The sequence below is a fragment of the Balaenoptera musculus genome, chromosome 21, assembly GCF_009873245.2.
Source record: "Balaenoptera musculus isolate JJ_BM4_2016_0621 chromosome 21, mBalMus1.pri.v3, whole genome shotgun sequence".
NCBI classification, from domain to species: domain Eukaryota; kingdom Metazoa; phylum Chordata; class Mammalia; order Artiodactyla; family Balaenopteridae; genus Balaenoptera; species Balaenoptera musculus.
The window spans coordinates 35,437,015-35,450,952 of NC_045805.1; the positions used below are offsets into that span (position 1 = coordinate 35,437,015).

Consider the following 13,938-nt stretch of genomic DNA (forward strand, 5'->3'; position numbering starts at 1 on the left):
AGGCAGACACACAGGCTATGGTGGGCACTGTGACTAAGGCCAGGCAGAGGGTTCCCCGAGCCCATCATCCTGATCCACAGCAGTGAACCTTGAAAGGTAAGTAGTTTTCCAGCTACAGAAGGTCAGGCAGGACAATGCAGGCAGAGGGGTCATCAAGACCGCTCGATGGAGCATGTATGGCGCTTTGGGTGATGGTGAGTCCTTCTGCCTGTTTGGGGCGCACAGGGGTGAGGGGGGCCGTGCTCTGAAGTGCCTGGAAGGCCAGGTTTAGGAGTTTGGACCTTATTCTGTGACAGTGAGGAGGTGGTGAATGAGGAAGCGACATAATCAACTGCAGAGACAGGAAGGTAACTTGGGTGGGAGCAGTAAGGCAGGGGATGGGTCCCCTGTGCTGGGTGCCAGGGTGGCCTCTGCGAAGTGTTGGCAGCCCCGTGCGAGCGGGGAAATAGGAACAGACACGTGGGCCTCTCTTCCGTGCCGCAGTCCTGTGACTTCACAACCGCAAGTGGGCACACGGAGAGAAAGGGACTCTTTGCTGCTGATGACACGAGGGCCGTGTGCTCTGGCTGTTCAGCTTCTGAACCAGGAGCCGGGCAGACCTGGGCTCCAGTCCTGGCTGCTGCGTGGCCTTGGATGAGTGATACCATTATTTTGAGCCTCTTACAGCAAAGCAAGGATAACAGCGCCTTCCTCGCAGAGTTGTTATGAGGATTAAGTTAATGTCTTTAAATACCTAGCAAAGGGCTCAGCCTACCATCAGCGCTCAGTAAATGGTACCCATTACTGGTTTCCACGTAATTTGAATGCAGACCTCTACTTTGGTAAAGCTGTCTTTGTTGAAGACTGTTTTTGATAATTCCACATTTGTTTCTCTTCAGAAAAACTCAGTCCAGAGAATTCACCAGCAGCTTGAAACCAAAGTCACACTCCTCCGATGTGCGGGCACCAGGTGACCGGGAGCCTCGGAGCGTATGTGAGAAGGCGGCAGAAGAGGGGGGACACGGGCGTGGCCATGGGCCAGCTTCACCCCTCGAAGAGGAGAAAACGCCCGTGAGTCTTTCCTGTCTGTAAATGTGCGGAATTTCATAACGGGGGAGATGAAGGTATTGGGGCCACTGAGCGTCAGGATCCTAAACTGGCTTTTCTGGGAAAAACCCCTCCCAGCTTGAAGGCCCTGCTGTTATTCCTTGTTGGGAGATTCGGGGGTTTGGCTCACCTGCTTTTTCACAAACAATATAAGGCACCCTCTTCCACGGGAGAAGGTGTGAGGAAAGAACTCTAGATATAAAATTGTGCATTTTAAGACATTTCCGGGGTTATTTTTCCGTGTTATGTGCCTTCTATAATGGCTCGGCAGACTCGTTCTTGAAGGGCCAGATGGTGGACCATGGAGCTTCTGGGCCCTGCGGCCTCTGTCGCAGGTGTGCACAGGCTGTGGCCACTTTACTCACCAGGATGGTTGGGGCGGGGTCTGGCGCTCGGGCAGCGGTTTGCTGGGCCTGCCTGTAACACTGGCACCTCCGGGTCCTAGATTTGTCTTAATGGGTCTCCCCTTTTGTTGAGGACAAAGCATCAGTGTCTCTTGGCTTCGTAGATTCTGCCTGGGATTGTGGAACACCTGTTGCCTCAACACAACAGCCTTCTATACTCAGAACTAGGATGAATTCTCTTAGGTCAGGTGGTTTAAAAAGCTCAAATGTAATTTGCGGCTTGGATTATGGTTTGGAAGAAGAATGAAACTATATGGTGAAGTATTTCTTCTGCCAACAATTTAATTACCCTGAGAACTAACAGGGGATTTGCAGCTGTGTGGCTTCCATTTGGTCTCTGGCTCTGTGATGCTGTGTGTGCTCTTTACCTCTTGGAGGCTGTTAAGTGGGAGGTACATTGAGGAGAAGATCCCAAGATTGATTGATTTACTCATGCAATGAACAAGTACCCATTATGTACTAGGCTTGAGATGACAATGCAGGAGTGAAAATAGAATCACTGCTGTCATGAATTTCGTAGTTGAGGAAGCAGGGAAAGACTTCACATAAAATGTCACTTCAAACGATGGCAGTGCTCCAGGACTGGGGTATGTTTCTGTGCCTCGCTCACCCCAGGACGTGAGCATTACTGGGGCGTGCATAATGGCTTTGCAGGGGGCTCAGAGCTGGAGGTGACCACAGAGGCTGCCTGGGGCTGGAGGTTCCAGCAAAGGGACAGTTGGGCAGGGCTGTGTGGCTGGAATGCAGAGGGAATGACAGAGTGAGGGGCTGGGCAAGGCCAGACAGGACAGGGTCTTGGGGGCGACATACGTGTTCTGACCCTTTGTGCAAGAACAGCTGGAAATTGTCAGTGATTTTTGAGCAAGGGGCTGGCCTAAGCAGATTAATATTTTGAAAGGAACTGATCAGGCATCCCAGTGGGCAGGGGAGTGAGGTTTCTAGCACAGCCCAGGTTTCCAAGCTTGGATGCCTGGGAGTGTGGGTGTGTCATCAGCATAAACAGGAACACATGGCTGGAGGAGTTGCTGGTTTTAAAGACGATGAGTCTGGTTTAGAAACATCAAGGACTTCTCATGCTCCTCCAGGTGGAGATGTAAGTTGATCTCATACAAAAGAATAAAACACACACAATTTGACTGAGCGTCCACAAAGCTTTTCCTCATGGATTTAGTTCATTTTACAACACAATGCAAGTGATGATTTCTTTTGTACAGATGAACAAACTAATGCCCAAAGAGAGATTGATTTGCCCCCCCCATATCTCAGAAAGTCCTCATTTTTGTATATCCACTTGAACTTCCACTCCCATCATAACTTTGATGTACTTAAAACAGATTCATTGTCTTCTCCAGATCTGCTCCTTGGAGAAGAACTCTAGTGAGAAACCAAGGCAGGAGTTTTGGAAGTCACCCACTGCATGTTTCCAAATGCAATCCGGGCTTGCGCTGTAAAGATTTCCGTGTTTCGGCCATAATTTAACCATAGTATCTAGAAGGATATTGTCATGTCTTTAAAATTGCATTGTCTACACAAGGCCTAAAGTTTATTATAAAAGGAAAAATCATCAAGCCATTTTTATTGATGTTAGTGATCATAATGCTTATCTGAATAACCATGGGAGGATTTAAAGAGCCATCAATTTTCCAGAATTATAAAAAGTATTCAAGGAAAATCAGCTATAGATTTACTAAAATAAAATGGTCTTGTTGGACTTGTAATGAATTTCCACATGACAGATCATCACCAGAAAATGTGCCCCATATGCTCAGAAAGTTCTCCAGACCTGAATCTGAAAGCACTCCTTACTGGTCTGATCTAAAACCTCTGAAGGGCTATGAAGAAGAGATAAAAGTTAAATTCAACCCAAATGCTGATGTGCCTTCAGCACCGTGGAAGCTCTTGTGTAAGAGTCAGTCACTCATAGGAGGTGGTGCTTCTTAGTTAATGATTTAACTGGGGTGTAAGAGTGGACTGGGTTTCTGCCTTTGTATCAGCCAGTGTCTTTTCAGCTCTGCTCTGATTATCTTGTGAATGGAGGAGAACATGTAGTCAGGGACCCCTTTGGGCCTGTGTAGGACTTGGGGGCCAATCCCACAGTTATTCCTTCATTATCCTCCCTCTTTACCCGCTAATATTTTGAATAAGATGAAATCAGCTTAAAAGAATGCCAAGGCCAGCTTCAAGAGGAGAAAACAGCACATCCTAAGAGCATAGCCAGGAGCCTGGGATATTCTTTGGTGAAAAGGCAGATTTGCTTTCGTGCGGGTAACTGGGGTGATTGCAGCGAGGGGGAGGAATTTGACACTTCACGTGCAGGCATCCCTGGACAGTTGCCAAATGACTTAGATGCACTGTCTCACTCCATCCTCACAGCAGCCGTCGGAGACGTGAAACGGGGTCTGTTCTCCGAGGGGAGGAAGCAAGGGCAGTGGCTTGTGCAGAGCCTGTGTTAGAGGCAGAGCTGGGCCATCTCGTCTGCCCCTGCCCCGGGGAAGCTATCACGGCTGCATCGTCACCATCACACTGCTGGCAAGAGAGGTTTTGCTTTTGCGCCCCCAAAGCTGGAGTGCTTTAGACCCAGATGTTGTTGGCTTTCAAAGTAAACAGTAGACTTTGTTCTGTAAGAAAACACGGAGAAAGAGAAAGAGGAGAGCGGAGAAACAGATGCAATGAGATCTAACTGCCTGGACACCTGCCAGGGCGGATCCACAGCAGTGTCCGCAGAACTCGCAATGTGGCCCTGCTGCTGCCTCGGCCAGATTCTCAGAGCGGCGTTTGCCCTGCGCGTGGCAGCACTGAGTCTGTGAGGCAGGGTTTCTCACGTGGGCTAGCGGACAAACCTCAGAACCTTTTGGAGCCTCTGTCTTCTCACCTGTAAAAACTGGGAATTAAAAATACATGCCTTGTTTTATCTCATGGTTTATTTTGTAAAAATTACATGAGATAATATATTTGGAAATGCTTGGAAAACTGCAAATCCCACTACAACTCCAAGGGGTTATTTTAACCAGAAACACGCGAAGCCTTGCCTGGTCTGCGTGACAGTGTCCTACACCCGGCCTGCCCTGCGAGCACCCTGCACGGTGAGGCCGACTGAGGTGAATCGGTCCTTCCGTGAGCTAAGGCTCGTCAGGGGCTCCATACGTGTAGTGATAGGTGTTACGGGGCCATAAGGGAGGCACCCGACTGGGTCTCGGTGTCTCAGGACTTGGGAGAAAGAAGGGACACCCCCTGGAAAGCACTGCACCCAGTGAGGCAGGACAGAGTCAAGTTCCTGGTGGGGAGGGTGGAGCTGGCCAGGGAGGGCAGGGCTGGCTTGGGGAGGGCGGGGCTGGCCGGGGGAGGGCGGGGCTGGCTTGGGGAGGGCGGGGCTGGCCGGGGGAGGGCGGGGCTGGCTTGGGGAGGGCGGGGCTGGCCGGGGGAGGCCTGGGGGCCAGCAGGGTGTCAGTGGAAAGTGAGTGAAAGCATCTTGAGTGGTCTAGGGAGGGAACGGCCTGACCCGGGCAGGGCTTGGGTGGGACGCGGGGAAGGAAGGCGCTTTGGGAGGGTGTCTAGAGGCTGTATCATGGGGGAGGAATCAGGCTTGTCCTGTTTAGTTTTGTGTTGCTGCCGTAGCAAATTACTATGAACTTAATACCCACTTGTTATCTCACAGCCCCCAGGTCAGACATCTGACGTGGCTTGGCTGGGTCTTCCGTTCTCACGAGGCAGAAATCGAGGTGTTGACTGAGAAGGGATCTTATCTGGAAGCTTCGGGAAGGAATCGCTTCCATGCTTATTCAGGTGGTTGGCTCATGAGCCACCGCGAGCCCTGTCAGCCTGGGAACAGTCCTGGGGCTGCCTGCCTGCCTTCTCGTGCTGCCAGTGTGGCCCCTCCCGCAAAGGCGGGTGGAGTCTCTCTCCTGCTTAGAATTTAGAGAGTTGCTAATATTATAGACTTGACCTTCTGCTGCATCTCTCAGACTCCTGCTGGAGAAAGTTCTCTGCTTTTAAGGGCTCATGTGATTAGTTGAGGCCAATAGAACAATCCAGGAAAGTCTCCCTATTTTAAGGTCTGTAGCTTATAATGAATACCTGCAAACTTCCTGTGTAACATAACACAGACGCAAGTTCCGGGGGATGAGGGTGTAGACATTTGGGGGCTACTCTACCTGCCACACCCTGTAGGCGGTGGACTCAGTACCACTGGCCTGCCCTGCCTTATCCAAACCGCTGGGCCAGATGCGTTTCAGATTTCAGATTTTTTCAGATTTTATAAAAGAAATGCTGTGTCTATACTGTATAATATATAGTATCCCCAGCAGGGTTTGGTTACACTTTGCAATCAGTTACTGTAAATACTGTAAATGATCTCATGTTAGTCCAAGTCAGGTTTTCCCCCTCAGTGTGAGTTACGTACGTTCAGAGCTTGTTGGATTTCAGAATTGTTAATAAGGGATTGTGGACTTATGGTAGGTTTTTGCTCTGTGGTAACATAATGAGAGCAAGCATGGTAAACGTAGTCAGAAGAACTGGGCTTTCATTCTCACTCTGTGTCTGCAGGATTTCGTTTTTTCTTATCTATAAAATGAGAGGCTTTTGAAAGGTACGTAGACACAAAACTTAAGACCTCTTACGCACGTACACCTGGGCAGACATCACTAATGGATCGCAGCTCTCCTTCCCCCAACCCAGGGCACATGCGCCCTCGCGTCCTGTCCACAGACGCCTCCGTGCTCAGTCCCGGGAGCGAGCGCTCGAGATGGAATCTATTTGCTGAGATGGCTCCTCCTAGCCTCCCAGCTCTAAATGCCGGTGATCCTAAACAGCACCCATGCCTGTGTGCCCTGAAGGCGAATATTTTCTCATGTCTTCATGGCTGTTAAGGAGGGTTTCCATGCAGTTTCACTGGAAAAATCACAGCACCAGGGCTGGACTTTCACATCCAAGCAGGAATTAGGCAGGGGTGTGAGGTCCAAGCCCAGCAGTACAGGGCCGAGGTTAACCCAGCCCCATTTACGGAAATTAAGTACATACTACGTCCTCCTTAGTCAACTGGCTAGCCTATCCTCAGCTTTTCACCACAGCCCTCCACCCCCAGATTGGAAGCTATACCTCTTGACCCACCTGGGTCTACTTAATCTTCTCACATATAAAAAATTGTAGAGACCTGTACCCTTCCCTCCATGGAACCAGAACAGTAAACAGCCCAATCTTTAGGTTTGCATTTGGATTATTTTATACCAGTGTAACAATGATTTATTTTATATCTTCATTGGCAGATGGCTTCATCCAAGGAGATCTTTTCTAGAACAGTGAAAGATTCGTCCCAATTCTAAGGGTAGAGAATTTCTGCTTAACCCTTAGATCCACAAGAAGCAAACCTGGGGGATTTGAGAAGAGTTATTTGATGCCTGCCTCAGGGTTTGGAAAACTTGGGGTCCAGCCTCAGCATCTTTTGACACACTGAGGATAATCTTTACAAAACATTTCTTAAGAATATATTTATGTTAACTTAAAATTTTCATTTTAACAAATGGATAACCAAAAGTAAGACTGCCCAATTAAGTACCAGATACCTTGAAACAGTGCAGCTGACATAGAATACCTCTAGTCTGGGAATGGAGGTTTCCATCCTTAGAAGCAGCTCTGTGACCTGCGGCCACATCCTACAGGAATCAGTTCCCTCTCTAAAACAGGGATTAAATTAGCCACATTGTTTCTTTACAAAGGAAGCTGAAAAAAATTTATGACGTTGCTTGCCTAATATCATCTGATGGAAACAGCAAGAATTGCCCCTGAAGTCCTTCAGTTATGAGATGCTGTTCTCACCATGAGCCCAGGCTTGGTCCTTCTCATTCTTCAGGTGAGGAGGTAGAGGCAGAGGGAGGCTGAGTGGCTGGTGCAATCTGAGGAGACAGAAATGATCCCTAGATTAGAGCTGCCTGCATGGCTTCCTTTCTGGAAGCTGTTGCCCTCTACAAAATACCTGCCCTTTCCTTGTCTTTGACAGCAGTGGCAGCACTTGGGAAACTCAGAAATGATGTTCTGCTTAATATCTAGTGAGAGTGTTCTGGTTCTCAGTGGATCACAGCAAACACTCAGTGCTGCTGGGAGCCTGTCCCTGAATGGGAGGTGATGGTAAATATGAGAATTTAGCTGTCACCCAGCTATGTTCTGAGACATGCAGGTTGGGAAGCAGAGGCCATTCCCAGGCAGAGACAAGTCTGATGAGTTAATAAGAGCCAGAGAAGAGGACAGGAGAGGCACTGTGTGAGCAGGCGCCCCTCCCTGGGGGAGTCTGGGTAAGAACTAGGGGTACCTCTCTGCTGAGCAGAGATCCTTAGGGACCCTTGGTGTGGACAGCCCTCCCAAAGCAGTCAGTGTTTAACCCCTTCCTGCAGGAGAATTTGGGAGGGAAAAGAACAGGTTTGAGGGTGGTGGGTGGGATGCTAATTAAAAGAGAAGCCCTTGTGTGGCTCTGTGTCAGGTGATTTGTAGGCTGGGGACTCATTCATCAGTAGACTGACTGTCCTTGCCCCGAAGGGGACCTTGGATAAAACTATCTGCTCACTTTTAGATTTTTATTTCCAGAGAATTACTTGTTTTTAACAGAAATGGCCTTCAAAGTGGACCACATTGCAAACCAGGAGATTAAAAAAAAATTAGAACGCAAATATTTGGAATTCAAAGCATTAAAAAAAAACCAAAAAAGACCTTGAAGCTAGCAGATTAAAAACCCTTGAGCAAGAGTCTTCCCTGTCATACATAGTATCTTCTTTAACCAAATGGAGCTAGAGATGAGACCTCTCACCTCTCCACCTCTACCATGCACGCACATACACACACACACACACACACACATACACACACACACCTCCCACACTGCCCCAAGGCTCTGGCACCTGCTTTTACATCTGTCATTTCACTATAACTGATAACAAAAACATGCCACTAAAATGTGCATTTTAATCGTAAAGTTGACATTGAAACTGTGGTAGTGTTCAGTTGTGTTTTTAGGTGTTATTCTAACTCGTAGCGTTATGTTCCCTTCAGTAGAGAACAGTGAAGGGGCACCTGGATAATGATTTTCAGACACAATGAAAGGCTTCCACTTAGGTTTTCCTTCTTCCTTACCTCCTTCATCCCTTCCAAACTGAAGTTACTAAGCTTGCTGTCTACTCAGAAGCCAGCAGTTCTCTAAAACTGGATTTTGATTGTTTGCCTTCATAAAGGAGAGATTCAGAAGCAAGATACTGAGATCAGACCACTTGAAGAGAATGGAAAAGAATATGCTTGATTGCTACTTTTGGACCCTTATTCATCTCAAGGTGCTTCTACATAGCAACCACAGTTTGAGCTTCTATGTGGCCCAGGCTTTCTATTAAGAGTGAAAAGTAGTATTATAGCACAGCTCCTTAGGTGACTTAACCTAGGAGAGTAGGCGGGTGGAGACCCCTGCCCCGCACCGAGGGGTAGACACCCTGTGCCAGGGCCTGGTGGAGCCGTCGCAGGACGGCTGGCTCTTGTCTGCAGACAGACATGTTGCCAGTCCCTCAGAGGGAGTAGGGGTCACACTAATAATGAGGAAACCACTGCAAACAGAAGGGGAAATGTATTCTTGAAATGCAAGTGGAATTTTGAGGGTTGAGTTGAATGTGAAGAAAAAAGAGAGATAATCCCAAACCAGTAACCGGTTCTCTTGATGTATATTCCCTCCTAGTATACATGAAGGAAGCATTTCAGTATTATTTTTGTGAGAGATTAAAGTATCGTGTATACCAGGTAAAAACAGACGAGGAATTAACCGTGCTCATTGTATTAATTCAAGAGAAGAGCCGTAATCAGAGAGTTACACAATTACCCAAGTAGTTTTTGTGTGACTGTAATAGAATTTCATGGTAGTTTGTAGAATAAAATTTTATATAAGATAGAATCACAGAATCGTAAGCCCTTAAAAGCCTTTTAAGCTGTTGGAGTTTTAAAAGTAGTATGTGATATTAAAGTCTTCATATAAAGTGAATTACAAAAGAGAAAAACAGTTCTGGTGTTGAGAGTTGTACATTACAAAGTTGGTAACACAACTTCCTTTTGTGTGATGCACGTGATGTTGGCAATGATTCATTTATCCGACTCACTGGAGTAGCATGCTGGGAAGAAAAATATGGAACCCTGTGGGGCCTTGCTGACCTTTCTGGGGCTCAGTTTCCTGGTCTGAAAAATGGAGGTTAGAGTAGCTACAAATCACTGGGTTGGATGTGAGTAAAATATTCTATATGTAAATACTATTTTCTATTATTATTTATTGTTAGGCTCCTATTTTATGTTACGTCAAGACTTCCCAAATCAACCATGTTTTTAAGACTCTTTGACTACTCTCCTAACAATCCTTTGTTACTATCCTCACACTTTATATTCTTATACTTTATATTTATATATATTACAGCTATATAAATATATAAATATTTATAATATCCTTAAACTTTATATTTAACAATTACTTTATTTCTCTTGCTGTCTTCCTTTTCTCCTTCATGGATCATATATCAGGTATCTCCCCGGTGAAATTGTAAGAGCGGCCTCTGAAACTCTTTCATATCTGAAACACTTTGCCCTAACAACCCTTATTAGTTCTGATTATTGCATTTCCTGAGGATGTTACTGCCCAGTTCTGCTGTTTGCACATCACTTGGAGGAGTCGTGGGTGAGGTGCGTTGCCGGCAGACAGACCTTCATGCAGCATGACAGTTCCATGCTCTGCTCTGCTCAGAATAAACTCAGGTGCTAAAGACTAATGCATTATTTAAAGAGGTGCCATAAAGTTATACATGATACTAGAGTCCACTGTATTTTCAAGTCGGACTCTCCAGTAGTCTTTGTGCATAGATTTTGCTGGGAACAATGTTAGAGAAATGGGGAAAAGATTCCCTAAGGTCTCCGTTGTCCTAATTCATGTTTCAGTAAAATCTCTCCACAGGGACCACACAACATATTTTCAGCAGTAAAATTGAATGTCCCTTTTTCATCCTGTTAGTCTAGTTGGCTTTAGGAAAGTATCTCCACTTTCTCTATATTATTATTCTTTGTCACTTTATCAGAGCACAGTTTCATTATTCTGCCTCTCTCACTATTTTAGAAAGAAAGAAAAAAAAGTGCTAAACCCCAGTATGCTCAAAAGCTTACTATTATCGTCATCACTGGGAAATTCCCTTTTCACTTAAAATGGCTGAGAACAGAAATAGGAATCTGATTACACCAGCAACCTGGTTAGCAAAGTGCGGGGACAGGCCATTGATTTTTGGAGAATTTGAATTAAGTCTCTCTTATTGGTATTAAAACTAGACTGAATATCTTTTAATGACTGAGAACGTGTTCGTGAATACATAGTGTGTGCATTCATTCACCAAATACTTATTGAGGCCCTACTAAGTGCCCAGTCGCTGTTCTCTTTGCCGAGGCTCCAGGTATCGTGAATTAGTTAAGCTGACGTGATCTTTGCCCTCACAGAGGTTACTACTCTGACCATCAGTCTGTTAAGGAAGACCATGGATTTAAGAGGTGTAAGATCAGGATGAGCCAGTACTTAACCTAGCAGTTTGTTTTCAGATGTAAACTCTTGATTTTAGCCCCTTAATTCAGCGGTCCCCAACCTTTTTGGCACCAGGGACCGGCTTCATGGAAGACAATTTTCCATGGATGAGGGGTGGATGGGGGATGGCTCAGGCGGTAACGTGAGCGATGGGGAGCAATGGGGAGCGGCAGATGAAGCTTCGCTCGCTCGCCCGCCGCTCACCTCCTGCTGTGCGGCCCGGCTCCTAACAGGCCAGGGACCGTTAGCGGTCTGCAACCTGTGGTTTGGGGACCCCTGCCTTAATTCATCGTTTTCTTCTTCACCATTAAAACATAAGCGCTAAAAATGTTCTGTTCGCTGGAGCTTTCTTGTTTATTCCAAAGGCTCTTGACGTTTGTTTGATTGTATAGTCCTACTTTTAAACAGAGTGAATATTAGGTTGGAAGCCAGAATGAACCATTTTTCAAACCAGTTTAAAAAGTGAATATAATTAGAATAATTCTCATATGACACATAGTCTCTGGAGGAAATACAGTTTGTAACCATATAATATTGATGTTGCTGGCAGTGTCTTTTGTTTACCCATTGCTTATATAGATTTGAATGGCCATACTTCTAAGTTTAATGGTAATTTATATATACTTATAAAATCCTTTGGTCATTGTGGAGGGGCTCCACTCCCAGGTCTCCTTGGTCTACACTGATTGGAGAGGACCGTTCTGACTTGGTTTCTGCAGGAAGTCCACTAGCTTGTGATGTCATTGGCTTCCAAGTTTTCTCTCTATTTTTTTGGAGCTTTTGCATAAATATTCCATGGCAGTTTTCGTTTTTAAATGAAACAAATATGAAGAAGATACAATAGCTTTAACTCTGCTCATAGGGCTTCAGCAGCTGCAGAAGTCTCTGTAATGCAGCAGGTGGGAGGGGACTGCCGTGGCTTCTGTGCACGAGAGCAGACAGATGTTCTCTCCGGGGCACCCCACAGAAGGAGCAGGGCAAGGGTTTCAGCCCCTGCTTTCCTACCTATGAACAGGTCGCCTTACCTTTTTGGTAAAGGGATAATACCTGCTTTGATACCCTTATGGTGTTGATATGAAGGTCAAATGATGCATGGACTTGAAAGTTCTTTGTAAGAAAAAATTCTGCAGGGAGGTGGGTAGTTTTCCAACCTTCCTTGTGTTGCAAATTGGGATAGCTAAAGAGTCTATTCCCTGGAACCCAGCGTCATACGGAAGCTTCAGAGAGGGCCCGGCGCCCTCTTTGGGACGCCTCTTCATCCTTGAGCTGGGAATGCTCAGAGGGCTATTCCTGAGGCTGTCTCCTTCTGGTATTGACATCGTGAATCATCACTTTTGAGCCATGGATCTGGCTGTTTTTTAGTAAAGGAGATCTGGCTCACACTGCTTTCAGTCTATTCCATTGTACATGGTGTGCTTTGTGGATTCGTAAGCATGTAAGTGTATCTGAATGAACTGCTCTACGCAAGTCTTGATTAACTTCTTCATATTATTTTAACATTTTGGAATAAGAGCGAATCTTCGCTCACCCTTAAAATGAGAATTTTTATAAATGTGGTTCTCAGTACGTGTGAATAGTTTTAGAGTTGACAGTATGTTTTAGACACATGGAAGGATTTGAATAGAAGTACTGATCTCTGGGGTGGTTGTTAAATTAATCAGTTGTTTATGCTAAATCTTATCTACTCAAGAACCAACTTGTGAGCTTTGATGTACTAAAAACAAAACCTAAACCTTCAGACAAGGAAAGGCTGTCAACTCTGAGTGGCACCGGTAGGTGGTGCTGACGGTCACAGAGGTCCCTTCAGTCCCCGGCACCAAGTCCTGAAAATTGTCTTGTTCCTACATCTGTGCTTAGATTTGAGCTCTTTTAAAAATATTGATGACCCTGTAATATCTGACAAGTGAAGAAGCAGTGAGCATGTTGAAAGTGCTAGTGAGAAAGGGCACATGATGATGATGGAAAAAATCCAGATTGTAATTTCTTAAAAAGCAAGTGGTGAGAAAACACTTTTGTGTGTATACATGAGGTCGATAGTTCCATTGAAGGAATACTTCTAAGGGACAAAGAATAACTTGTACAGTGTGTTGAAGGTGTTATGTCCAAGCAGAGGACGGTAATTGGCAAGTGATGGGGGAAAATGCTTGACAAAATAGACCACACTTTGGGATATATGACTTAGAAGAGCAACGTCAGATATCTATTAGCCTGACGCTAATTCAGGAAACAACTAAGAGTTTGTTCAGGAGCTGATCGTGGTGGAGGTGCTGCTGATGAAACCTTGGTCCAAAGCTCTGCTAGTGGCAGAAGCCCAGGTCCCTCTGAAACACATGAGTGGAGAAGCGGGGGCTGCAGTACTGTCTACAGCACCTGAGGAGGTAGCAGTGGAGCACAGTCACCTGCCTCCTAATTTTCAGCATAGAAGAAACATCCTTTTTGCCAAATGATGCCCCACAGATCTTATATCATTGAGGGAAGGGAGAGTGCGCCTGTTTTTAAAGTTCACAGTTCTTATAGTGGAAATGTATTCAGAGACCACAAGCCTGAGCCCTTCAAAGCCATCTCGGACTTTTGAACAGACAGACTTATACAAAAGCTGTTGGAAGAATTCTCATCTGTTCATCAGTAGAGGAACTGGTTATCGTCCTATTCTGCTTTAGATGCAGGGCAGCTACATATCCTTTTATAGTATCAGAATAAGGAAAAGATGAGACAGAATATGGCAAGTAGCAATCGTGAAACCTATAGGATTCATTACTTTGCCAAGTAATAGGTATAAGAAATCTTTTGACCTGCAACTCATTTCCCTATCATGACAATATTGATATAGTGGAAGAAGCATGAACTCTGGCACAGGCTGGCTGTGTGATCCCAGAAAGC

At 45.8% G+C, this 13,938-nt stretch overlaps 1 protein-coding gene across 3 annotated transcripts in view; it reads left to right on the plus strand.

Annotated features, from left to right (window-relative positions):
• SH2D4A (SH2 domain containing 4A) overlaps nt 1-13,938 on the plus strand; it is a 73,174-nt gene that overhangs the window by 21,451 nt on the left and 37,785 nt on the right. For all 3 annotated transcript variants that reach the window (XM_036838855.1, XM_036838853.1, XM_036838854.1), the window contains exon 3: nt 879-1,050. In XM_036838855.1, the coding sequence (XP_036694750.1) occupies nt 879-1,050 (172 nt within the window). The remainder of the gene's footprint in view (nt 1-878; nt 1,051-13,938) is intronic.